Here is a 27,634-nt window from a genome sequence, read left to right as displayed (position 1 = left end):
TTGAACTGTGACAGTTTTTAGCCTACAAACTCTCCACCTTACGCCCAGTCCCTATCTGCTCCTACCTCCAATCTGTCTTCTCCACTCCCTCTCTCCATATCCAGTAAGTTTGAAACAGATCAGTGTCCCTGCAAAAGTAGGTTTCACTAGTAACTAGCAACAGTCATTTGGTCTGTTGAGTTGTCTCTAGTGGTCACTGGCGGTACAGGTTGAGTATTCCTTATTTATAAATTTTGGATAAGAGATGGTCCCCCGGCGGCCTTCAGGACCTTCTTCAGCGGTCCCAGGGGTGCATTGCGCGAGTTTGCAGGTGCACCGGTGATGTCACCGGCGTACTCGCGCAGTGCACTCCTGGGACCGCTGAAGAAGATCCTGAATGCTGCCGTGGACATCAGGGGACTTGGTGAGTATTAAAAAACGGGCGGGGGATCAGAAATATTAAAAAAAAAACACGGTTTTTGGAAGATTTCGGATAAGAGATCTCCGGATACGGGAGACTAGACCTGGGGTGAGATTTAATAGGATGAGTGATTCAGAAAGTGAGAGATTTGGGAAGAAATCTCCAGTTTTTTTAAAGCGGCAATCATTTACACTGCAAAATCAAACTGTTTTTGCAGTGTAAATGATTGCCGCTTTAAAAAAACTGGAGATTTCTTCCCAAATCTCTCACTTTCTGATTCTCTCATCCTATTAAATCTCACCCCTGTACTTCACCTAATAGAGGTGAGGAGTCGTTAGTCTTGGTTGCAAAAACACTGATTGAAAAACAAAATACTAAGGGCGGGATGTATTAATATACATCGCCGCCCTTCGCCTGACAGCTGCCGCGATGCTGCTGCATATGTACTATCATCGGGTTGCGGTGACGGAGACCCCCGCAATACCTGTGATGTGGTGTGCGGGGGTCTCCGTCACATCCCGGCGGCTGCCAGTGTCCCCCTGCGTCTCCTCCCCCTGCAGCCGGATGTCCTCCCGGCTGTGACACCTGCTGGGGGGGTGGAGATCAAAGGAGGACGAGAGGGGAGGGCGTGCGGATGGCGGGCGGCGATAGAAGCCCATAGGCTTCTATAGGGCGATACCCTGGCAGGCGGAGACGGTGCGGACGGGTGATGGTAAATAGGAAAATGCGGTAAAACCCTCGTTTTACCACATTTTCCCTTTAGTACATCCCGTCCTAGAGGACGATCTTTGGGCCAAAATATATAGAATAAATGAAATCCTACTGTAAAAGGAATAACACTGTTACCAATTGCATACAGCTACAACATTTTTTTAATATATGTAACTATGCTTGCTGCTTCAAGATATTTACTTTCGATGTTGCTATAGTTTAGTTTGAATTTAATTTTTACCTATTTTCTAGTGAACATTTGATCAAGAGTATAGCAGATAAAATGGCTGACAGCGGCTGGCGGGAACTTGGCTATGTTTATATCAGCATTGATGACTGCTGGTCTCTCAAGCACAGAGATGCCAATGGCCGACTCCAGCCTGATCCAGACAGGTTTCCCAGTGGTATTAAAGCACTTGCTGACTATGTGAGTATTTAAATTACATAATTGCAGAACAGCAGACCCATTTTCCCGTAATTTTATTGCACGACATTGAAAACACCCCCACACTAGATGGTGGTCCTAGACCTTCATTCTCCCTTCTGTCCCCCCTTCCTCATAAGATCTGTTTGGTGACTCAGGGGCATATTTATTAGGCTTGGTGAAGTGATAAAGTGTCTGTTTTTTATCACCGGCGAATCAGCTCTTAACTGTGACGTTACAGGCTTGGTTTGAAAAATGACAGGTAGGAGCTGATTGGCCGGTGATAAAAACCAGACACTTTATCACTTCACCGAGCTTAATTAATCTACTTCACAGCCTTTTCTGAAAACAGTAGTAGCGTGCCCTTAGTGTGTGAAAAGGGGAGAAGGAGCCTGCAAGTCCTCAGCACAGATGATCCGCTCTCAGTAACTGTGGGTCAGCATGAGGAGCTGGCTGCGTGAAGGGAAGGATGGGGAACTTCTGCTAGGATTAAACAGGTTTCTTTCTGAACCCTACCTACAGTACTTTGCAACATACTACTGTAGCCATCATAGGCTGCATGCTGGAGACCGTGACATTGTTTCCTCTTAAGTGTATGGCTACTCCCTTTCCCTGCTTCAGTTTCTGATACACTTGCTTCTTCAAGAGAGCAGTAAACCTATATACAGTATGGAAATGATTATCGGGCCCATTTATCATTTCTGAAAATGATTAGCCGCAAATATTAAATACCCCCCGAATGTATCTAGGAGGGACCAAGGCAGGGATCTCCAATACCTGCTGTGATGCTACCCGATGTATCAATATCGGGCAGCATTGCATCGGGTCCTGGGGCTACCGTCATTCTGAGATGGCGGTAGCCTATGCCGCTCTGCTGGCAGATCACAAGGACAGGCTCCTTTTGGAGCCCCTGTCCCTGCTACTGCAGGTACATACATTCAGTCAAAATGATTGCATATTCCAATGCAATCCTGGGCGGCAGATCCTGACCGATCGCCTTGTATATGGGATCCTGTAATAAATGGGCCCCTGTATGTAATATGACATGATTATTCACTGGATATATGCTGAAAACTGTAGTAGTGAACTCGATGGAAACCACGATTTTTCTCTTGCAGCTCCATGCCAGAGGCCTGAAGCTGGGAATATATGGGGACTTGGGTAACTACACATGTGGAGGCTATCCTGGCACCACTCTGGACACTATAAAGATTGATGCTGAGACATTTGCATCATGGGAAGTGGACATGTTAAAATTTGATGGATGCTACTCTAACGCCACAGATAAAGCTTTAGGTCTGGTTCCTGTTTTGCCATTTATTGCTATGATGTATTGCCAGCCATACAGCTAGCTGATATAGGATATTACATGAACAATTTATTATTGCATAGTGATAACATAACATCCATGGCAGAATATTATTAATTTCTAACATGCCATCAAGCATTAGGGCTTTTATACAGTAAGTTGGCTTCCCAGTGATTGTTGCAGATGAATTTGTGCGTTCTCATTTATACATCTGGAATGCGGTTTGGCTGCTGGCCCTCCCACATTGGAAAGCGTAAACATAATATTGTATTAGAAGAAACGTATTAATAATGCAATTATGTTTCTCTTTCAATGGTCCTGGTGACACAGCTCAACACTGGGATGTAGGAGGGTCCGAAGGAGCCAGGCACCTATCCTAAAGTTTTCAGAGGGTAGGCTCCTCCCCTACTGCATCCCGGACTCTTCAGTTCGTGTTAGGTGCCCACTGGAGTGGGTGCTATTCTAAAGGGCTGCGGGAGCAGCTGAAGAATTGAGTAGTTAGGGGATTTTTATTATTTTATTAATTTTCACTCTAGCTAGGTAGGCACAGTGTGAGGATTCTTACTAGTGAATCCTCACACTGCTAGCGCAGCAGGAGCTGACAGAAGTGCGTCCTGTCAGCTCACTGTGCACAAGGGAGACGCTGTCTGGCCTCCCTGTGCAGCGCTTACAGCTTCTTTTAAGAAGCTGCCTGGGCTCCGGAGCGTCCTGAAACCGGCTTCACGTTTAGGTGGGGATCATGGGGGACAGGCGCTCCGTGATGGCGGCGGCCATTTTCTGCGGAGCTTACACACTGAGCTCCTGTTATGAGAGGACAGCAGTGTTGTTACAGGCATGTTCCAAGTGGTCCCCAGCCGAGGGGGAGATACTGGAACTAGGAAATCCTACTAAGGGAGCGGCTGACTGGGGGTGGTTGGTGTGAGGATACGAGTTCTTCAATCACTCAGACACCGAGCAGATGAAACCAAAATATGGTTTATTTTTATCACAGCACACAAAAGTAGATGAAGACAGGAAAAAGATTCAAATGGTAGCATACAAACATCCGGGTAGCAAAGTCCTCGTAGCATCAAGGTAAATTGCAGAGTAGAAAGATATTCAGGTAGCAGGCCCAAACAGACAGTCCTTGTATAGTCACAGTCCCAGATCAGTTCCACAGGGCAAACTATCACTTATCCCACACCGCAGTGATAGCATATAAGTCCACACAATACCTAGACAGAGCATAACCTCTTAGTCCAGGACAGTCCATCAAATTCTCTCCTCCTGGCTAGTCTGCAAGTCATTTTAAAAACTTCTCAAATTCCCACGGTGATCGCATCATCTGTGGGGTTGCCCAAGTTCCTGATTGGTGGATTCAAGCATAAGGTATATCCCACCTTCAATCCACAGTTGTCCAACTGCTGCTCTCAACCCCTGCTGGGTCGGTTCCAGTAAGTCTGGAAGTGGCCAGGGATATGCAGAGCAAGATACAATACAACACAAGATTACGTTATGGGCTGATCACCCCCTGTGGTGCCGGGTTCCACTAAGTCTGGTATTGACACAAAGGAGCTGAAGGTAGAGACACAATCATAGTCGGATTACATTATGTCCTGATTACCCCCTGTGAACATTTCCTGTTGGTAGCAGGGGAATTGGATCACCCCCTGTGAAGATTGTCCCTCAGCTAACACCCTCCTGTGATAGCAGGAACAAAAGTATGGTAATGGGACATAACCTTTTGGTGAATTATTTCCTGGGTATTTCCTGGCAGACCATATTAGGGCAAGAGCGATCTGATCTGGAAATACACACAGATTTGGGGGATAGAAACATCTATGGAGAATAAGAGGGTACCGACGGACTAAAATAGTACATTAATTACTACACCTAATAAAATATAGTAATTACAGATTTACAGTGAGTATGATAACCTCACATTCCTTCCCCTACTATTGTAGTCCCGGTACCAAGCTGTTCTGGAACCAATAACAACCTGGAATAGCGGGATGCAGAGCAGAGAATCTGGGGTTTGGATTTACCACCTGAGTCCCACAGGGTGACATCATACCAAACCCATCTTGTAAAAGGCGGCTGGTTTGCAGAACCAGCAAGGGCATGATTACAGTCTAAGTCATACATTGGAACTAACAAGGGATGTAGCGATTCCTCTTCTTCGGATTCTGGGTACCCCCCCTCTGCAACATTGTAACCTACTAATACTTTTGCCTCGGGCACAATGGGGCAGGGACCACTTTCCACCTCCCCCTCTTGCCCAAGGAACAGGGGCCAAACAGCAGGCCAATATAGGGGCTCTGGCCCTGGCACTTCCACCACCCCGTCCTGTCCTTCCTCCCCCAAACCCAAACTAGGGGCATGGCAAATTTCAGTCCAGCATTTGGTCTCAATGTCCAGGGCTGAGGAGGGACCCTCCATCACAAACAATTCCGCTGGTGGCTGCAGGACAGGCTGTGTCAGCTCTGTCCCCTTAAAAGCCAGATGCTCACCTGCAGCTACTTCTGCGCACACCTCCTTCTCCGCGATAGCCTCCTTCCCCAGCTGAGTATGCTGGGCAGCCCGAAACACGACATCATCTGCGACTGGTGTGCTGGTGGCCTGGATGTTGTCGGATACTCCTCTAACCACGGTGATCTCCTCCTGGACGCAGTCCTCATAGATCCCCTGGCAGCAGGTTAATAATTCTGCATCTCCCACCTCAGCAAAAGGGAAGCAGTAGTGCAGCTCCTCCCGGGGTGCCTGGCTCAGAGGCCTCACTTCCTTCACGTTGGGGATAACCTCCCCCTGCAGAGAACACTGAGCAGCTTCCTCCCTAGGATGGGGGAGAAGCAGTTGCAAACGGTGCCTTTCATCACGCCCCCTGCGACACTGATCTTGCCATGCTGGGGTATCCAGGAGCCCGCGATCAATCGCCTCTTCCTCTGCCACCTCGAAGCACTCCTCCAGACACTGCAATTGTTCCCACACATTCAACTGTGCCCCGAAATGGAGGATACATGCCCGATAATCAGCAAAGGCATTTGTAGGATCTCCCTGATCGTGAAGGATCTGCTGAAGGATTTCCCTGCGTGTGCAGGATTGAACTGGTATACCTCGCAGCTGACATTCTGCTATCAGCTCCTCCATACTCATTTCTTCAAGGGCAGTTAGGGGCCCCCCTGACAACGACCCTTCTCTTTCGGTAACAATTAATTCTGTGGCAGACCCCTCGGTTGTCTGCCCAGATTGCAGTAGCCCCCTTCTAGACCTTTCCTCTGGTTCTATCTGGGGCATCAATTTATTCTGGACTTGTCCTTCAGCCTCAGAATATTGTCCTCTTTGTAGCATCTGGGTAACTGTAGCAATCACTTCCTCTGTAAATTCTACAAACTCTGGCTCTCCCAGCAGATTCCACGAGGTGGCCTCACCTTTACAGTGCAGGAATGCATCCCCCAGGTAACACAACTTGTCCTGTATGCTGGATACTCTCCACCCGCTGACCATCTGCTGAGCTTCTTGCCAGTACTCCCAGATATAATGCATCTTTCTGACAATAAATAACAGATTCGGCTTCCCAGCCTGCCGATACACTGAAGAACCTCCGTCCCTGAGCTCCTCTGCTGCAGGGGTCTTGAGGCATCGATTTTCTTTCCTTGGAAACATTTTCCCTTTCCACAGGAATGACACCTGCTCACTTGCTGAACATCACCTTATTGCATTTTCCGTTTCCTTACATATGGTCTGATCCTCTGTGCTTTCTGTGCTCGATGGTTGGTGTCTGAATGATCCCACTGTCGCTGCCGCCAAATGTGAGGGTACGAGTTCCTCAATCACTCAGACACCGAGCAGATGAAACCAAAATATGGTTTATTTTTATCACAGCACACACATGTAGATAAAGACAGGAACAAGAGGCAAATGTAGCATATAAATGTTATCGGGTAGCAGTCCAATGGCAGTCCTTGTAGCAGCAGTTCCAAAGCACAAAACTATCACTCCTCCACACAGCAGTGATAGCAGATAAGTCCACACGATACCCAGACAGAGCATAACCTCTTAGTCCAGGACAGTCCATCAAATTCTCTCCTCCTGGCTAGTCTGCAAGTCATTTTAAAAACTTCTCAAATTCCCACGGTGATCGCATCATCTGTGGGGTTGCCCAAGTTCCTGATTGGTGGATTCAAGCATAAGGTATATCCCACCTTCAATCCACAGTTGTCCAACTGCTGCTCTCAACCCCTGCTGGGTCGGTTCCAGTAAGTCTGGAAGTGGCCAGGGATATGCAGAGCAAGATACAATACAACACAAGATTACGTTATGGGCTGATCACCCCCTGTGGTGCCGGGTTCCACTAAGTCTGGTATTGACACAAAGGAGCTGAAGGTAGAGACACAATCATAGTCGGATTACATTATGTCCTGATTACCCCCTGTGAACATTTCCTGTTGGTAGCAGGGGAATTGGATCACCCCCTGTGAAGATTGTCCCTCAGCTAACACCCTCCTGTGATAGCAGGAACAAAAGTATGGTAATGGGACATAACCTTTTGGTGAATTATTTCCTGGGTATTTCCTGGCAGACCATATTAGGGCAAGAGCGATCTGATCTGGAAATACACACAGATTTGGGGGATAGAAACATCTATGGAGAATAAGAGGGTACCGACGGACTAAAATAGTACATTAATTACTACACCTAATAAAATATAGTAATTACAGATTTACAGTGAGTATGATAACCTCACAGTTGGCGCCAAAAGTCACGGACCCCGCAGCAGCAGGGACTTGGTCTCTTCCCTCACTTTGTTTTTTGCGCCTTTCAGAACGCTTGTAGCGGAGCTGAGCTGGCTTACAGATCCTGGCAGAGTGTTTGCATTTCCTGGGCATCGTTTCCCCGCATCAGAAACCGACAGACAGATAAGTGACTGCGTGCATTGACTCTGTATAGACGCTGTTGTACATTGTATGCACTGTGTGGGTTACTTTACATCATGTCTCAGCAACAAGCTGTGGTTTTGTGGGAGGGAGCCCTTATTACACTGAGCGCTTGTAATGTGTGTACACAAAAATTTATACCTGAGCAGATGGCCAAGGAGGGCTTGTGTATTGCTTGCGCTGCTGTGAGACCCATAGGGAGTGAACCCCAGAGGGCAGAGCAGATTGAACCCGCGTGGGCTAGTGCCCTGGGCAGGTCGGTTAAAGCTTTAGTGCAATTGCTGGACAGACAGGGTGATGCCTTGGTAGAATCTCAGAGACCTATGTCATCATCTCAGCAGTCCTCTGGCTCCTTGCCTCTTACCCAGGCAGATCCTGCCTTCATACAGGTGATGCAGGATACTGCAAAGGGGATCAACAGGTTTAGTGACTTGCTAGACAAGATTGATGTTGATGCTGTAGGGACCCCTAAGAGGTCTTACTCGGCACCTGTATTGGTAGATGAAGAGGAGGGAGCGTATGCTGATATCCCCTGGGAACAGGGTGATGATTTGGAAGATTCCTCAGCTGCAGGAGTGGAGGATCTTATTACGGCTGTAAAACAGGCTTTAAAACTTTCAGTGGAGGATAAAACTCCTGCTAAAGGTGTGTTTAAACGACAGCGTAAGGAGGCTGTTACTTTTCCTTCTGATGAAGGTTTACAGGACTTGTTGGAAGGGGCTTGGAAAACCCCTGATAAAAGGCTTCAGATGCCTAAAAGATTCCTAAGTCTGTACCCCATGCCAGAGTCTCATGCGGAGCTCTGTGAAAAAGTGCCAGTTGTGGATGCCTCTGTGGCACGACTGTCTAAGGCTATTGTATTACCAGTACAAGGGGGCCAGCCTTTAAGGATCCTGTGGACAAAAAGCTGGAGGGTAACCTCAAAGCCATATTTGAAGGGGTGGGATTCACCCTACGTCCTCTTATTGCTTCAGCCTGGGTCTCTAAGGCCATGATTGAGTGGGCTAGTGATTTATGCACCATTTTACATGCTGATCCTGGTGTATTGCTGCTGGCGGAGAAGCTTAAGGCAGCCGCAGAGTATGTGTTGGAAGCGGAGGAGGAAGCGCTCAAAATGGCGACCAGAGTTTCCACAGTATCTATTAATGCCAGGAGAGTACTCTGGCTTAAGGCCTGGGAAGCAGACAATGAGTCTAAGAAGGCCTTAGAAACATTAGCTTTCAAAGGAAAGTTATTATTTGGATCTGAATTAGAAGAGATCATTAAACAGGCCACGGGCGGCAAGAGTACATTCCTGCCTGCCCCCACAGCAAAGCAGACATCCAGATTCTCTGCCTTTAGGCCGTCCTTTCGGCCCTCCCCTAAAGGTGGTGCGTCCTTTCGAGGACAGTCATTTAGGGGAAAGTTTCAGTCTTCCAGGGGTAAGGCCCCGAAGTCGAAGTTTGGCTCCTTTCACAAGAAGCCTGTCACCAAAGGAGAGGACAAACCCTCCGCATGACTGTCAGGGGATTTGCCCGGCAGTGGTAAAGGTGGGGGGGCGTCTATCACATTTCAAGGACGCATGGGCTTCTCTAGACCAGGATGCCTGGGTGTTAGACATTATAGCTCAGGGTTACAAAATTCCCTTCAAAGGTCTTCCTCCGAGAAGATTTATTCCCACGTCTTTACCAAAGGAAGCTCGGCTCCGTACAGCTCTTCTAAGAGCAGCTCACTCCCTGTTAGTGAAGGGGGTGGTAATTCCGGTTCCCAGGGCAGAGTGGAAGAAAGGCTTTTATTCCACTCTGTTTCTGGTGCCCAAACCAGACGGGTCTTTCAGACCAATACTAAATTTGAAGTCTCTAAATGTCCATTTATGGGTAGACCATTTCAAAATGGAGTCTCTACGGTCAGTGCTGCTAAGCCTGGACCAGGGAGAATTTTTGGCATCCATGGATGTCCAGGACGCATATCTGCATGTCCCTATACACCCAGAACATCAGGCCCTGTTGAGGTTTGCGATAGGAGACCTGCATTTACAGTTCCAGGCGTTGCCCTTTGGTCTTGCTACTGCGCCAAGGGTATTCACAAAAATAATGTCTGTAATGGCGGCTGTGCTTCAGCTCAGGGGAATCACAGTGATACCTTATTTGGACGACCTGCTGTTCAAAGCAGAGTCAGCAGACAGGTTGCAGAGTCACTTGGCAGAAGCCATCAGTTTTTTGCAGGCTCATGGCTGGCTTTTAAACTTACAAAAGTCTCAGTTGGTGCCGTCACAGAGACTCCAATTCTTGGGAGTCATTCTGGATACCCATCTACATCGGGTATTTCTACCAGAGGCAAAGGCCAGGGATCTGGTCGCCTTAGTCCAGGAGATTCTCAGCTCTCGGAGCACATCAGTGTGGAGGTGCCTCAAGCTGCTGGGGAAAATGGTGGCGGCGTTCGAGACGCTGCAGTTTGCCAGGTTCCACTCTCGGGTGTTCCAGTGGAACATCTTGATGGTTTGGTCAGGAAACACACAGACCATGAAGTCAGAGCAGATAGTGCTGTCTTCGGATACTCGAGCCTCTCTGAAATGGTGGACAGACGTGGATTCCCTTCAGTGGGGTCTGTCACTGCAGGCTTGGAACTGGCTGGTAGTAACTACCGACGCCAGCCTGAGGGGCTGGGGGGCAGTAGTCTTGGACCTGCGGCTGCAGGGCTTGTGGACTCCAGAGGAGTCTGCTCTACCGATCAACATCTTGGAGCTGAGAGCTGTCTGGAAAGTGATTTCTCTGGCGGGAGACAGGTTACAGAGCCTCCCTTTAAGGATTCAGACCGACAATGCCACAGCTGTGGCGTATCTGAATCATCGGGGAGGTACACGCAGCAAATTACGCCATGTGGGAGGTGTCCAGAATCCTCCTGTGGGCGGAACAGAATGTTCCAGCAGTATCAGCTATATTCATACCAGGAGTGGAGAATATAGAGGCCGACTTCCTGAGCAGGGAGGAGCTGAAGGAAGGGGAATGGAGTCTAAATCCTCAAGTATTTCATCAGATTACCTTAAAGTGGGGAACTCCGGATGTGGACCTGATGGCATCCAGGTTCAACCATCAGGTGCCCAGGTTTTATGCCAGAACGAGGGATCCACTGGCAGAAGCAGTGGATGCCATGACTATCCCCTGGGAGGGGAATCTCCTTTATGTTTTTCCGCCAGTCCCAATGCTGGCGAGACTCTTGAAAAATATACAGGACCAGGTGATCCCGGTGATCTTAGTGGCCCCAGATTGGCCAAGGAGGTCCTGGTACTCGAGACTTCAGAGATTGTCTGTGGACTCGTGGCGTCTACCTCTGAGACCAGACCTTCTAAGTCAAGGACCGTTCAATCATCTGGATGCAGCTCGATTAATTTTGACGGCCTGGCTGTTGAGACCGCCATTCTAAGAAATAAAGGATTCTCAGAGGCAGTGGTTCACACCATGATAAAAGCCAGGAAGTCAGTATCTTCGGCAAATTATTATAGGGTCTGGAAGACCTACATTCGATGGTGTGAGAGACGGAAGTCACATACATCACGTTTTAAGCTGACAAAGATGATGGAATTTTTACAGGATGGTTTCTCCTCTGGGTTAAGCCTTCAATCCTTAAAGGTGCAGATATCGGCCTTGTCCATCTACTTCCAGAAAAGGATTACTATATTACCGGAAATTCAGACTTTTCTACAGGGGGTGTCTCGGTTGAAACCTCCATACAAACAACCAGTAGCGCCTTGGGACTTATCACTGGTTTTGGAATGCCTTCAAAAGGCACCCTTTGAACCATTAAGGTCGGCGGACCTTAAGTTTCTCACATGGAAGCTGGTATTCTTGTTGGCAGTGGCATCGGCAAAAAGGGTGTCAGAATTGGGAGCATTGTCATGCAAGTCTCCTTTCCTGATATTTCACGATGATAGGGCAGTTCTTCGGACGGTACCTCAGTTTTTGCCTAAAGTAGTCTCTGCTTTCCATCTAAATCAGGAGATAATTCTGCCTGTGTTTCAACCCCCAGATGGTTCTAGAAAAAGGGACAAATTGAGGAATTTGGATGTTGTGCGTGCCTTACGCATTTATGTGGACAGAGTTAAGAGTGTCAGAAAGACTGATACCTTGTTAGTGCTGTATGACATACACAAAATTGGTTGGCCTGCATCTAAGCAGACCATTGCTAGGTGGTTGCGTTCTGTTATAGCGTTTGCATACACTAAAGTTGGAAGGCCTGTTCCGGCCAGGATTAATGCGCATACCACCAGGTCGGTTGCCACCTCTTGGGCGGTTCGACATGGGGCAACAGCTGAGCAGGTTTGCAGGGCTGCCACTTGGTCATCTGTTCATACATTTGCCAAATTCTATAGATTCCATGAGTTCGCGTCGGAGGACGCATCATTCGGGCGAGCAGTGCTGAGAGCTGCCGACCTGAGCGTACCCACCCAAAGGACCGGCTCTGGAACGTCCGAGTGTTGAGCTGTGTCACCAGGACCATTGAAAGAGAAAAAGGGATTTTTGTAAGAACTTACCGTTCGAATCCCTTTCTCTGATATGGTCCTGGTGACACAGCGATCCCTCCCTTACGCTCAGTAAGTATGCCAGTGTTCATGATGTTCATGTTAAATTGGTTAAAGAAACAGTTATTGTTAAAAAATGTGCATATAATATGTGCAGGCGTTTGTACTGAGTTAATGTATTCCAGTGGCTTTGAAAGATTGAACTGAAGAGTCCGGGATGCAGTAGGGGAGGAGCCTACCCTTTGAAAACTTTAGGATAGGTGCCTGGCTCCTTCGGACCCTCCTACATCCCAGTGTTGAGCTGTGTCACCAGGACCATATCAGAGAAAGGGATTCGAACGGTAAGTTCTTACAAAAATCCCTTTTTCTATGCCATGGGCCCCTTGTATAATGAGTCAGTGCATAGCAATCCCTGAGGACATATTGGAAGATGCAATCTTTTACAGCTGGTTATTAGAATATGTGTTTATTGCTTCGTTCCAGGATATCCTAAAATGAGTGCAGCTTTGAATGCAACTGGGAGGCCGATATTATACTCCTGTAGCTGGCCTGCGTATGTCGGTGGTCTTCCTCCTCAGGTAGGTCTTACACTACACTGCCTTTGTATTTTTACTAATTATGGGCCTCATTCAGACCTTATTGCTGCTGTGCGAATTTGCAGAGCCATGCAATTAAATAGTCGCCATCTAGACATAGTGGAACCCGCCCTGTACAAGTCTGCAAAGGACTTGCGGAAATATCACAGATCTCCGGCAAGCTGCAAATCCATAAGCAACTCACCATGGAATGATTTCTCCAGTCTGTGCAAGTGTGTGTTACTCTTTCACAACTCGGCGGCTTCCAGTCAGTCAGGTGTGCGAGGGGATTGCAGATGGCTAAGGCTGTTTCTAGACAATTTGGCTCCCAGTGTGAACACTAAACAAATGGCCTTACTGCAGGTTGTGTGGTCTTGTTGCAATGGGCATGGCATTGCAGGAAAATACTTCGGTACTTGTGTATTTTTCATCGGGTCGGAAAAATTGCATCGCATCGTATGCAACCAAATCGCATGCGATGCGATTGGCCCGATTTTTCCATAGGAATCAATGTTAAATGGCCCCCAGGCCCCCCAAAATGCCCCCCCATTGTTTGTATGCCCCCTCATTGTTAACGCCACCCCACCATCAACGCCAACCCGAAGCGTGGCGAGGGGCGGCAGTATGCGTCCTCCGACCTTTTCATACCTCCACTATCCACGTCGGCGTGGAGCTGATTTTATATAGTGTGGCAAGCGCAGCGAGCCACCGAGCCCAAAGCGTGGCGAGCGGACGCGCATTACTTCACAGGTATTACGCGTCCACTCACCACGCTTCGGGCTCAGTGGCTCGCTGCGCTTGCCACACTATGTAAAATCGACTCCACGCCGATGTGGATAGTGGGGGTATGAAAAGGTCGGAGGACGCGTACCGCTGCGCTTGCCACGCTTCGGGTTGGCTTTGATGGTGGGGTGGCATTAACAATGAGGGGGCATACAAACAATGGGGTCTCAGGGACCATTTGGGACCATTTAACATTGATTCCTATGGAAAAATCGGGCCGATCACATCGCATCTGATTGCAACTGCTGAAAAATCGCATCGCATCTGATTGTATGCCTAAAGTCCAGGCATACAATCAAAAAATCGGGCTCCCAGATATTACACAAGAACCAATACTTCTATAGACTGACACAATATTGCCAGGGCCAGAGCTACCATTAGGCAGCCTTAGGCATTTGCCTAGGGCGGTGCCAATAGGAGGGCGGCACCGCACGTTGCCGATGAATAGTTTCATTGCTATACTATTAATACAGCTCAGCCCTTTTTCTCCCACACATCCGCTCCCTCTGATTATCCCTCCCAGCAACAGAATAGTCCCGCGATTCGCCGGTATTCACATGCCGCCGCTGCACCATTCATTTTCTCCAGACCATCCCCCCTCTGCCCCATACCCTCTTACTTTAACTTGTGCAGCGGCAGGTGGTGTCGCGCCGGTCAAAACGCTGTCATTGACCGGCGCTTTCCTGTCTCCTCCTGTTGCTGCTAATGCCACCGAGGAGCAATAGAGCTGAGCCCGGCGCCCAGCAGGTGGCTGTTAGACTTGTCTCCCGTCAGCGCTGGGCGAGGTTTCCTAAGCGCAGAGAAGCCGCCTACATCCCGGCCGTGGACCATCCAGTCAGTTTATACATCCCGGCTGTGGTGAGTCCTCTCATTCCTGGCACCCACTGTGAACATCCGACCTACTATATGTGGCAATGTTCACATGCCGGCTGTCTTGGACATCTAGATAGGCTATTAATATGTATGACAAGGTTGGTGGTGGTGGTGGGGGGGACAATTTGCCTAGGGTGCCAAGAAGCCTTGCACGGGCACTGAATATTGCCACTTACTGAACACTATATTTTGCCCCCTAAGTAATGCCCCTTGCACCATGTTATGACCCCCACAGTTATGCCCCTGACACCATATTATGCCTCACAAAGTAACTGTGACTCTCCCCACTTCCAGGTACCGCTGTTAGACCTGCTTCTGTTAGACTGTAATAAATGTCCCTTTTCAAAATAACCACGCCTCCTCTCACATGATGTAACATGTGCAGAGAGAGTAAATTTGGTGAGTTACTATTTTTGCACTGCAATATAGATATTCGTTTGATGTACAAACACCACCCAAATCAGTTCCACCTGCCCCACCTGCAGTGCACATGATTTTGTCCATTAGAGAGAGAATTTGCTTTCGTGAGTGAACCAGGATCAGGCTCGTAGTTACCTGCATGCAGTTCAAGTTTAGTTGCAACTAACTTACAATACATTCAAAGGTGAATTTGCCCAGTATGGTTGGTGTCCCTCATTTACCTAGGTTTTTCCATGCTTTATGTAAAATACATCCATGTCCAGTTACAGAAGCATGGCTGTAGATTTACAATGCAGTGTAAATGTATATATGATCCGCTTTGAAAGGAACATTGTCTGAACAGGTGAACTACACTTTGCTGGGCAGCATCTGCAATATGTGGAGGAACTATGATGACATTCAGGATTCATGGGACAGTGTGATTGATATCATAGAGTGGTTTGCCCTGAATCAAGATGTACTACAGCCAGCTGCTGGGCCGGGCAGATGGAACGATCCTGACATGGTGCGTAGAATATTATTTGCTTTCTCTTATGATATATATATATATATATATATATATATATATATATATATTATTCTGATAATAGAAAGAGGAGAATTATAATGAACTGTAAAGGCTGCCACCAACTAGTGCCATATGGTTACTTTTTATACGACTCTGACGCATTGCTGTGACATCACATGGCATTTTCCTGCTATTGGGATGCTAGGCGCGTTCCCATGCTCCTCGCATCGGAGTCGCAGATCCTACGGACTGCAATGAATATTAATTGCTGATATCGCATATGATACATTGTATGCAAAAGGACCACGTATGATATATTGTCCCAGCAGCTGTTGGGTGAGTTGGTGTGGTGTCACATGCGAGGTACCACATGTGATACCTCGCCCTAGTGGATGGGGGCCTTAAGAGTGTAAATGCCCTTTAAGATGCGACTTCAAAAGTGGTTTCCAAACTCATTCCTCATGGCACTTAACCACTTCAGTGGTAAGCCTGGAAATTTTCCGGGCTCAGCTGCTGTCGCAGAAAATTTCCAGTGCATACTACCAGCAAGTAGGTGTGTGCCAGTAGTGTCTCAAGCTGTACACCACTGGTGCACCACCTCTAGCAGAACCCTCCCATTGCTCTCCTGCCCCCTAACCTCCGCGCTCCAGTGTTAAGTACGCTGTAGCTCCCCTGCTGCCGCCGCCATTAGCACTGCATCAGTGATCAGGTGGGCGGCCCCGTTCGGGGCGGCATGGGGGGACTCGGGAGTTCAGGTGCCTGAGCCGCCCCAAACCTCCCTGAGTGTGGGGGTCAGTAAGATCGCAGGAGGCCGGAGATCAGGAACAGGGGGGGATCGGGAATGGCTGCTGCCCTTGAGTCGTGAGTATTGCTGGGGCAGGACAAACCTGCCCTGGTAGGTTTGTCCTGCCCCAGCAAATCCCACCACTCAAAGGGTTAAACATACTGTATACACAGATATACAGATTTTAAGTATATCCATGCTTAGGCACAGTAGTCTTAGATTTCACTTAATTGGGTTTTATTATACTATCTGTTTGTCTTTAAAATGTAGGGTGCCTTAAGGACCAAGTTTGGAAAAACCTGGCCTTAACAATACCTTACACCTTACATAAAATAGCTAATTAGTAATACTGGGAATTTGTTCAGAAACATCACAACTTCATACATGTGGGTCATGCCTCTTACTTTAGTGAGCTGCTGTCATTCCCCATCCGCACCGCTTACCTGTGCGGGTGGTACGGCGGGACCTGGTCTGGGCATCTGGCTCCCGACGGCTGGGCAGTGTAACAGGGGGATCTGGGCAGCCGCCGCTGTGTAGTGAAGGCGGTGCCCGCCCTGTCTGTCCGGGTCCGGTCGGCGTGGAGCGCCCGGGCTGGGAGTCCAGCTATCTTGCCGCAGCTCAGTCAGAGGAAAAGGCAGGACAGAGGCTGCAATACTCCCGTCCGCCTGCAGGGGTCGCATGGACACAGGCAGCAGCAAGGAGTGTGCTGTATAGCCCTCAGCGTCTTCAGAAAGACACCATGTTACTGAAGCCTGCTAATAGGAATGCCGGCTCTAACTTTGCAGCCTATCAGAACTCCCCTAAGGTGATAAAAGACTCCTGTAGGTAACAAGCCGGCACCAGTGCTTCTCTTATCACTCTGTAGAGAAGTTCAGCGTCCTGTGCTCTTTCAAGCCACCTGTGCACCTCCAGCTTCTTTCTGCGGTGCAAATGGCTTCAAGCCACCTGTGCACCTCCAGCATCTTGCTGTGGTGCAACCTGCTTCAAGCCACCTGTGCACCTCCAGTGCCTTGCTGCGGTGCAACCTGCTTCAAGCCACCTGTGCACCTCCAGCGCCTTGCTGCGGTGCAACCTGCTTCAAGCCACCTGTGCACCTCCAGCGCCTTGCTGCGGTGCAACCTGCCTCAAGCCACCTGTGCACCTCCAGCGCCTTGCTGCGGTGCAACCTGCTTCAAGGCACCTGTGCACCTCCAGCGCCTTGCTGCGGTACAACCTGCTTCAAGCCACCTGTGCACCACCAGCGTCCTGCTGCAGTGCAACCTGCTTCAAGTCACCTGTGCACCTTCAGCGCCTTGCTGCGGTGCAACCTGCTTCAGCTACCTGTGTACCTACAGTACCCTTCTCTGGTGCAACCTGCTTCAGCCACTCGTGCCAGACTCCTTCCAAGTCCTCGCATGAGAAAGACCTACATACGTCCTGCAACCTTCCGGGTCTCAGCATCCTGCCCCGAAATAGATCAGCCAGTAATATTTGGAAATCTGATCTAGAACTTATTATAACCTGAGGCTTTCCCTATTATTTGTAATCATGTTATCACATAATGTAAAATGTACTTGCCACCACAGAGCGTAGTAAGATGAAATGCATGATGTTGCATTTCTGTATTTCTGCATGCTCTGCTTATAGTATGGAAGTAGAGCCAGGGATCTTGCATCATTCACCCGGCCTAGGGAGTCGTATTGCTGCCTTCTGTTCTTCCCATTATTACCACAAGTTGATCATTTATATGTATTCATCTTCCAGCTGATAACAGGGGACTTTGGCCTGAGCTATGAACAGTCTAAATCCCAGTTAGCCATTTGGGCAATAATGGCTGCACCACTGATAATGTCCAATGACTTGAGGACCATCTCGCAAGAAGCCAAGAAACTACTGCAAAATCGCCTTGTAATATACATTAACCAGGACCCTCTGGGAATTCAGGGGAAGAGAATTGAAAAGGTACACATATATTTATCTACAAAAACACATAGATTTATTATAGTAGTAGATAGATGTATTTATATTTATTATAGTAGTAGATAGATGTTTTTATAATTATTATAGTAGTAGATAGATGTATTTATATTTATTATACTAGTAGATTGATTTATTTATTATAGTAGTAGATGGATGTATTTATTATAGTAGTAGATAGATGTATTTATTACAGTAGTAGATTGCTTTATTTATTATAGTAGTAGATTGGGTACTTGTGTATTATAGCGGTGCCCATCGCATCGCATACCAAAAGGCATACGATGGTATGCGATGCGATATCGCCCGATGTTGTACAATGTCATACAATTTAAAAATTGTATGACATTGTATATGGCATACAATGCCATACAATGCGATGCGATTAAAAATTGTATAAGCACCCTAATGTGTGCTTACAATGTTAAATGCACCGCCACGCCACACCCCCCCCCCCCCCCCCCACTATAAACGTGAACCCGAAGTGTGGCGAGCGGCGGCGGTACGAGTCCTACGACCTTTTCATACCCCCACTATCCACGTCGGCGTGGAGTTGAGAATATAAAGTGTGGCCAGCGCAGCAAGCCACCGAGCCCGAAGTGTGGCGAGCGCAGCGGATACCTGTGAAGCCCGCGAGGGGACGCGGGGAACGCTGCGCTCGCCATGCTTCGACTCGGTGGTGAGCTGCGCTCGCCACACTTTATATTTTTAACTCCACGCCGACGTGGATAGTGGGGGTATGAAAAGGTCGTAGGACGCGTACCGCTGCCCCTCGCGGGCTCGCTGTGCTCGCCACGCTTCGGGTTCACGTCTATAGTGGGGGGGTGGCGTGGGGGTGCATTTAACATTGTAAGCACCCATTTGGGTGCTTAAAAGCACCCTTTAGGGTGCTTATACAATTTTCCATCGTATAGGGGGCAAAATCGCATCGCATGCCATCGGGTGTATGGCATGCAATGCGATTCGATAAAAACATTGTACGACCAACATCGGGGGCACCGCTATAATACACAAGTACCGTAGATTGTTTCATTTATTATAGTAGTAGATAGATGTATTTATTATAGTAGTAGATAGATGTATTTATTATAGTAGTAGTTTGATGTATTTATTACAGTAGTAGTTTGTATTTATTATAGTAGTAGTTTGATGTATTTATTACAGTAGTAGTTTGATGTATTTATTACAGTAGTATATAGATGTATTTATTACAGTAGTAGATAGATGTATTTATTACAGTAGTAGATAGATGTATTTATTACAGTAGTAGATAGATGTATTTATTATAGTAGTAGTTTGATGTATTTATTACAGTAGTAGTTTGTATTTATTATAGTAGTAGTTTGATGTATTTATTACAGTAGTAGTTTGATGTATTTATTACAGTAGTATATAGATGTATTTATTATAGTAGTAGTTTGATGTATTTATTACAGTAGTAGTTTGATGTATTTATTATAGTAGTAGATCGATGTATTTATTATAGTAGTAGATCGATGTATTTATTATAGTAGTACATAGATGTATTTATGGTACTTGTTTCCTAGAACGGCCACATCGATTTTGATTGGGTCGGAAAAATCGCGTCGATTGATTTTTACATTGAATCCAATGTGAATATGGTCCCTGGGACCCTATTTTACATTGGATTCAATGTAAAATTGTCCCCAGACCCCAATTTTAACCCCCCATATGGCTCAAATGGCCCCATTGTGAACGGCACCCCACGATTGATGCCAACCCGAAGCGTGGCGAGCCCGCGAGGGGCGGCGGTACGCGTCCTCCGACCTTTTCATACCCCTACTATCCACGTCGGCGTGGAGTTGAGAATATAAAGTGTGGCGAGCGCAGCGAGCCACTGAGCCCGAAGCAAGGCGAGCGGACGCGCATTACTTCATTACTGCATTACGCTTCGGGCTCGCTGCGCTCGCCACACTTTATATTCTCCATGCCGACGTGGATAGTAGGGGTATGAAAAGGTCGGAGGACACGTACCGCTGACGCTCCTCACGCTCAGGGTTGGCGTCAATCGTGGGATGCCGCTCACAATGGGGGGCATTAATTTATAGGCATGACGGGGGCATATACAATGAGAAACGCTGCGCTCGCCATGCTTCGACTCGGTGGTGAGCTGCGCTCGCCACACTTTATATTTTTAACTCCACGCCGACGTGGATAGGGGGGGTATGAAAAGGTCGTAGGACGCGTACCGCTGCCCCTCGCGGGCTCGCTGTGCTCGCCACGCTTCGGGTTCACGTCTATAGTGGGGGGGTGGCGTGGGGGTGCATTTAACATTGTAAGCACCCATTTGGGTGCTTAAAAGCACCCTTTAGGGTGCTTATACAATTTTCCATCGTATAGGGGGCAAAATCGCATCGCATGCCATCGGGTGTATGGCATGCAATGCGATTCGATAAAAACATTGTACGACCAACATCGGGGGCACCGCTATAATACACAAGTACCGTAGATTGTTTCATTTATTATAGTAGTAGATAGATGTATTTATTATAGTAGTAGATAGATGTATTTATTATAGTAGTAGTTTGATGTATTTATTACAGTAGTAGTTTGTATTTATTATAGTAGTAGTTTGATGTATTTATTACAGTAGTAGTTTGATGTATTTATTACAGTAGTATATAGATGTATTTATTACAGTAGTAGATAGATGTATTTATTACAGTAGTAGATAGATGTATTTATTACAGTAGTAGATAGATGTATTTATTATAGTAGTAGTTTGATGTATTTATTACAGTAGTAGTTTGTATTTATTATAGTAGTAGTTTGATGTATTTATTACAGTAGTAGTTTGATGTATTTATTACAGTAGTATATAGATGTATTTATTATAGTAGTAGTTTGATGTATTTATTACAGTAGTAGTTTGATGTATTTATTATAGTAGTAGATCGATGTATTTATTATAGTAGTAGATCGATGTATTTATTATAGTAGTACATAGATGTATTTATGGTACTTGTTTCCTAGAACGGCCACACCGATTTTGATTGGGTCGGAAAAATCGCGTCGATTGATTTTTACATTGAATCCAATGTGAATATGGTCCCTGGGACCCTATTTTACATTGGATTCAATGTAAAATTGTCCCCAGACCCCAATTTTAACCCCCCATATGGCTCAAATGGCCCCATTGTGAACGGCACCCCACGATTGATGCCAACCCGAAGCGTGGCGAGCCCGCGAGGGGCGGCGGTACGCGTCCTCCGACCTTTTCATACCCCTACTATCCACGTCGGCGTGGAGTTGAGAATATAAAGTGTGGCGAGCGCAGCGAGCCACCGAGCCCGAAGCAAGGCGAGCGGACGCGCATTACTTCATTACTGCATTACGCTTCGGGCTCGCTGCGCTCGCCACACTTTATATTCTCCATGCCGACGTGGATAGTAGGGGTATGAAAAGGTCGGAGGACACGTACCGCTGACGCTCCTCACGCTCAGGGTTGGCGTCAATCGTGGGATGCCGCTCACAATGGGGGGCATTAATTTATAGGCATGACGGGGGCATATACAATGAGAAATGGGCCATATTGGCCCATTTCCCATTGTTAGCTATGTAAAATGTGCTTAATCGCGTCCATCGCATCTTGTGCCATTATAATGGCACAAGACCGACGCGATGAACGCGATTACAATGTTAAAAATATTTTAACATTGAACCCTATGGCAAAATCGGGTCCATCGCGTCGCGTTACATGTTAATGTACGCGACTGACGCGATCAACGCGATTTTGCCTTTGCCGGCAAAATGGACCTGATTTCAAAGGAAATCGGGTCCATCCCATTAATCGTGTACCTTAAGTACATGATTACTCCCGATTGTGGCCGTTCTAGGAAACGAGTACCGTATTTATTATAGTAGTAGATAGATAGATTTTGGTACTGCTTTCCTAGCACGGCGCCCGTCTCATTGATTGTATGCCTTAAGTTTAAGGTACTTAAGGCATACAATCAACGCGATGGACCCGATTTTTTTAATCTCATGGATCTTATGCATACATAATATGCATGAGATCCATGAGATAAAAAAATCGTGAGCCCCCAATAACCATTTTTAACGCCACCAGCACTATCAACGCCAACCCGAAGTGTGGCGAGCGCAGCGTGCCCCGCGAGGGGACGCGGACTACTTTACATGTATTCCGCGTCCCCTCGCTGCGCTCACCACACTATATACAATCAACTCCACGCCGACGTGTATAGTGGGGGTATGAAGAGGTCGGAGGAAGCGTAGCGCCGCCTCTCGCGGGCTCGCTGCGCTCGCCACGCTTCGTGTTGGCATCAATAGTGGGGTGGCGTTAACAATGGGGGGCCATTTCACCTATGAGGGGGGTTAGCAATTAAAATTGGGGTTTTGGAGCCTTTTTACATTGATTCCAATGTAAAAATCTCGTCGATTGCATCATCTCATGCATCTTATGCCGCACAAACACATAAGATGCAAGAGATGCTTGCAATGTGAAAATCTCGTCAATCTCGTCCATGGCATCATCTCATGCATTTTATGCCGCACAAACACATAAGATGCATGAGATGCTTGAGATATCAGCCCCACACATACAATCTAGATCGTGGGCGCCGTGCTATTTATTATACTGTAGTAGATTGTTTTATTTATTATAGTAGTAGATAGATGTATTTATTATAGCAGTAGATAGATGTATTTATTACAGTAGTAGATAGATGTATTTATTATACTGTAGTAGCAGATTTTTTTTATTTATTATAGTAGTAGATTAATTCCAAGTACTGATGTAAGTAATGCAAATTTTTACAGGGTTCCAAATGCTTCTCTCTGTGCCCCCACCTTTTCCTTTTGCCCCTAAGAGGCTGCGCCAAACCATGCACGCGCATAACTAGTGTTCAAAAGGATGCCAGATTTAATTTCCCATGCCACCTGCTGCCCAACAGCTTTTCCCTCCTGTGTCCTTCTGTCCATCAGATCTTTCCTCAACTGCTCTTTTGACCTTTATTGTTTCCTCACATACCACCATGACCCACTCGTTTTTATCTATTGTTCCCTCTTCCCATCAGCTGTTCTCTCACAAGTTTTAATCCCATACAAGCCCAACTATGAACTAGACATTGGGACAAATGTAATAGGATGTTAGAATCAGAAAATATGAGCTTTTGGGAGAAATGTTCCATATATTTTTTTAAAGCAGCAATGTTTTACACTGAAACTAGGTTGATTTTGCCAAGTAATTGATTGCCACTTTAAATAAATGGGAAACCTCTCCCAAAATCTCACTTTCTGATTCTCACACCCGATTACATTTGGCCCATTGTACATTCTAAATGATTTTTATTTTTTTTTGCCATTTATGTAATTTTTTGCACTTTTTCATACTTTACTATTCACGTGGAATCTGATTGGGTACGAAACATGTAGAGCGAAGCGGTGCACTAATGTTGACCTTTTTATGTGTCAACCATTCCCATGTTGACTCTTTCTTGTGTTTACCGTTTGTTTCAACCTATTGATTGTTGACATAGATACTGTTTTAAATGTGTTACCTGCATTGCTTACAAAAACCACAAGATGACACTATTGTGCTTTGTGCATGCAAGCCTAAGGAAATAATAAATTATAGTAAGAAAAGTGTAACCGCTTTCTTCAAGCCCAAAGTTGTGCAACAACACAATGGGCCTGATTCAGACCTGATTCAGACCTAGTGAACAGGTAAACTTCGAGACTGACTTTTATTTCAGATGGTGAAGGCCAAAAAGGGGGTGGGTGCTGACGTCATGTGATGTCAGCTGCCTGCCCCGAACAGGAAATATGGGTATTATGATACAGCGCTCGGGTTTTTACTGAATACATTTATTACAATATTAAAAGAGATGCAATACAAATCATATACAATACATTGCGTATGAGAATTCTCACAATGAAAAATAATGATAAAACTGTATTTAAAAAAGGATCATTTCCAGCTAGCAATCGATGTTGGGGCGAACAACAGGCATCGGCCCGCATGCATTCCCAGGGGTACACCCAGTGTTTTCATGGGTATGCCCATAGACTGCTGGGCGTTCCCCTGCCTGCCCCCTTCCCTCCCCTTCCAAAAGCCTTGACAAGTGTGATATTTGCTGAAGGCGTTCGCACAGGAGGTCTGTACATGCACATATTCACATATGTGTAAACCATGCGCAATCGGAAACGCGGTCAAATTCGTCCCCAACCGATTGAGTCTGAATGAGGCCCAATGTACTGTAAAATACAAAGCTCAGAAACATATAACTATCTTATATAGCTTGAATATAATAACCATTAAAGAAACTGCAAAACTTACTTAATTAATATTATTTGTAAGACTTATCAAAGTAAAAATTGCAATAATAATAGCAAAATACTACCAATTATGTATATAGCATACATATTATGCATGGCTTTACAGAGCGTATTTCACCTCTCACACTCCCCAAGTGGCGCTTGCAATCTATGGGGTCTATTTACTAAGCCTTGGATGGAAATAAAGTACCAACAACGAAAGCTGGCCATACACCACAACGATTTCATGGCCGGCTGATCCTCCGTGAGCCACATAGGACCTTCCTTTCACATGTGATGGATCACATGTGACCCCTGTTCCCAGCTGGTGGGAGGAGGGTCGGCGGTCGGACCTGCATGCCACGATTCAGGCCCGGAGCGCATGGAACCGCGCATCAGGCCTGAGGGGACATCACATGCACCCGATTTAGGCTGATTCTCGGCCCGGTCCGTCAGGAACAGATTAAATCAGCCCAAACCTGGTGTATGGATGCCTTAATTGTTGGGTTTCAAACACCAGGACTGTTTACTAAGCCTTGGGTGGGAATAAAGTACCAGCCAATCAGCTCCTAATTGCCATGTCAAAAGCTGTGTTTTAAAAATGACAGTTTGGAGCTGGTTGGTACTTTATCTCCGCATACTTTGTCTTCATCCACATGCACTCACTAGGGTTACTTTATCGTCATCCACATGCACTCACTAGTAAATAACCTACTAAAGTACTTGTGGAGTGTTTGAGGAAACCAGAGTACCCAGAGGAAACCTGTGCAAGAAAGGGGAGAATATACAAACTACACGCAGATGGGGGCTGTAGTGGTAACTGAACTGAAGACCTCAGTGCATAATGTGACATAGTACTGGATTCTAACCATTACACCATATGTGCTGCCCCAATTACATTAAATTGTGCTGTAGGGACTAGCTATGGGCTGTGCTCCACTACAGTTATTGTTACATGAATGGACTCCAGCATTGACCAATGTAGAGGAGTGGTCCAGTTTTCTTCCAAATATTTGCTGTTTATTTTAATAATCATTTGTTCCTGTTGCAGGTCAACTCTCTAGAGGTGTGGAAGAGAGAGCTGGTAAATGAACAGTATGCTGTTGCAGTGCTAAATAAAGGAACAGATGGATTGCCGAAACGCTTCACTACAAGCCTTGCCACGCTCAATATCACTAAGTGCACTTTCGGCTATAAACTCTATGATGTATTTGAAGAAACGTATTTGGGGACTGTTAAACCAGAATCCCCAGTTGATATGCAAATCCCCCCTACAGGTGTCATCTTGTTATTTGTTCACCCAGCTTCTACCCATCGTCGTCCTTTGTGATGTCCTTTACAAATGGCTGGAATTGGGAACATAAGTTACAGCATGTGGTGGTTTGATGGTCGGTACAATGCCACTGTAATGGAGTGTTCCGATGCCCTGTGTGAAAATCTGTTCATGATTTTGGTGTTAAAAACTCAATAAGGGCATATGACTGTATCCATTCAACAGATTTTTATGAAACGTTATTTTGTTTTTGATTTAGTTTTTCTTTTTACAACAGAAATATTCTGCATAATTGTGTGAGCGCCACAGATGCAGGTTTTATTGATTGAATTGAAAATCCAATGAATGCTAATTGTGTCTTCCATTAAAGATCAGAAAGCAATATTCATGTGACAAAACAGATTATGGCACTATTCACTGTTTTGTATATGGATCAGGTATCTCAGAACCGCGATTCGTCTGATGGGAGACCGAGAATAATGACCAATCATGATGGTCACAGAGGACAGGGAATTAATATAAAGGCTGCGGCTACTGGACACTCCGAACTGTTCTGCAAATGTTTACAAAGTAATGATTGTATAATATTCAGGTTAGGCATTCAACAGATTTTATAAGTATTTTTTAAATGCAAAAATCATTAAAACATTGTACATGTGATCTAAATGGGAATTTTCAGGTTTTACTAATAAATGTTTGTTGCTGTTATTTTCTGTGCACTGAGAATGTCGAACCTCTGAAACTATTGCACATCAAATAAAGAGAATATAAACAGGTTGGTTTATTTCTGTATGTACTATTCACAAAGACTATTTAATATAATGTGTAAAAAGGATTATTGTAAAGGGCCAATTCAGGTAAGGGTAAAGGGTGCCTGGCTATAAATGCCAGCAACAGCACCTGGACTCGCCCCCTTGTGGCCTGATCTTGCACTGCACTTGCCGATTTTTGTATGCAGCACTATGTACCAAGCTTGAAAGTGATAAAATGGAGTGATTAAATACCATCCAATCAGCCCCCAACTGTCATGTTACATGCTGGGTTAGAAAAAATTACTGTTGTGAGCTGGTGGTTTATCACTTTTCAAGGTTTAGTACATCTTGCCCAGGGTGAGCACATCGCCCCTCAGTGAACTGACCACTAATTGTCTATCCCCGACACATCATAGGCAGCTAATAAGTGGGCACATTTTATCATGACAGCATGGCTTATCCCTTCATTAGGAATATTTCAGAGCTCTAAATCAAATTGGGCTGCATCTTATATGGGGGACTCAGGCAAATCATGGGGTTTAAGGTAAGAATAAATTGTACTCAGATTATTAATTTAAACAGAAAAATGGCAAGTCCGCTACTCTGTATGTAACAGGGTATTTCTAAAACCAATATTTTACATGTACTGCTCATAATGCAAATAAAGTGATAGCTATTTAATAACCAGTTGAGCTGGTTCCTAATAGCATGTGAAAAGATGTAGCCAGCTCACACTCTGCCTGCACAGCAAGCCAGCTCAGTCAGTATGTACACATCAGCACAGGAGATGTGACCCATTGTTCCAGGCACTACAGTATGTAGTTGAAGGAAGGTTACAGACTCACCTGCATAAAGTGCATTCTAGGTCAGAGGTTATATAAGCCCTGACCAAGCCAAGTTACTGAGGTGAAACATGAAGCAACATCCACAAGATGTATTAACCTCTTCTCTGCTGAAGCAGGGGTGTGTCTCGGCCAGCTCCTGTGCGTATGTGCGAGATCTCATTACTAACAAGAGACCTCCTGCGCAGTCCAGAGCCAGCACCTGCAACAGGCAGGGACATGGTTGTGCCGCTGTGGAGATAGAGCAATGAGACCTGCAGCTGACAAGATGAATAGCTACGTGTGTTGGAATAGCCGGTGTTCCTGATCATTCATA

At 46.2% G+C, this 27,634-nt stretch overlaps 1 protein-coding gene across 2 annotated transcripts in view; it reads left to right on the top strand.

Annotated features, from left to right (window-relative positions):
- Positions 1-26,499, top strand: part of NAGA (alpha-N-acetylgalactosaminidase) — a 72,327-nt gene extending 45,828 nt beyond the window's left edge. For both annotated transcript variants that reach the window (XM_083153336.1, XM_083153337.1), the window contains exons 3-8: positions 1,364-1,538; positions 2,654-2,831; positions 12,739-12,833; positions 15,250-15,411; positions 17,942-18,139; positions 25,503-26,499. In XM_083153336.1, the coding sequence (XP_083009462.1) occupies positions 1,364-1,538; positions 2,654-2,831; positions 12,739-12,833; positions 15,250-15,411; positions 17,942-18,139; positions 25,503-25,781 (1,087 nt within the window). In that variant the 3' untranslated portion in view covers positions 25,782-26,499. The remainder of the gene's footprint in view (positions 1-1,363; positions 1,539-2,653; positions 2,832-12,738; positions 12,834-15,249; positions 15,412-17,941; positions 18,140-25,502) is intronic.
- Positions 26,500-27,634: the final 1,135 nt, after the last annotated feature.

Source organism: Crinia signifera, chromosome 7 (genome assembly GCF_055691185.1).
Source record: "Crinia signifera chromosome 7, ASM5569118v1, whole genome shotgun sequence".
Lineage (NCBI taxonomy): Eukaryota > Metazoa > Chordata > Amphibia > Anura > Myobatrachidae > Crinia > Crinia signifera.
This window is presented reverse-complemented; position numbering and strand designations above follow the sequence as displayed.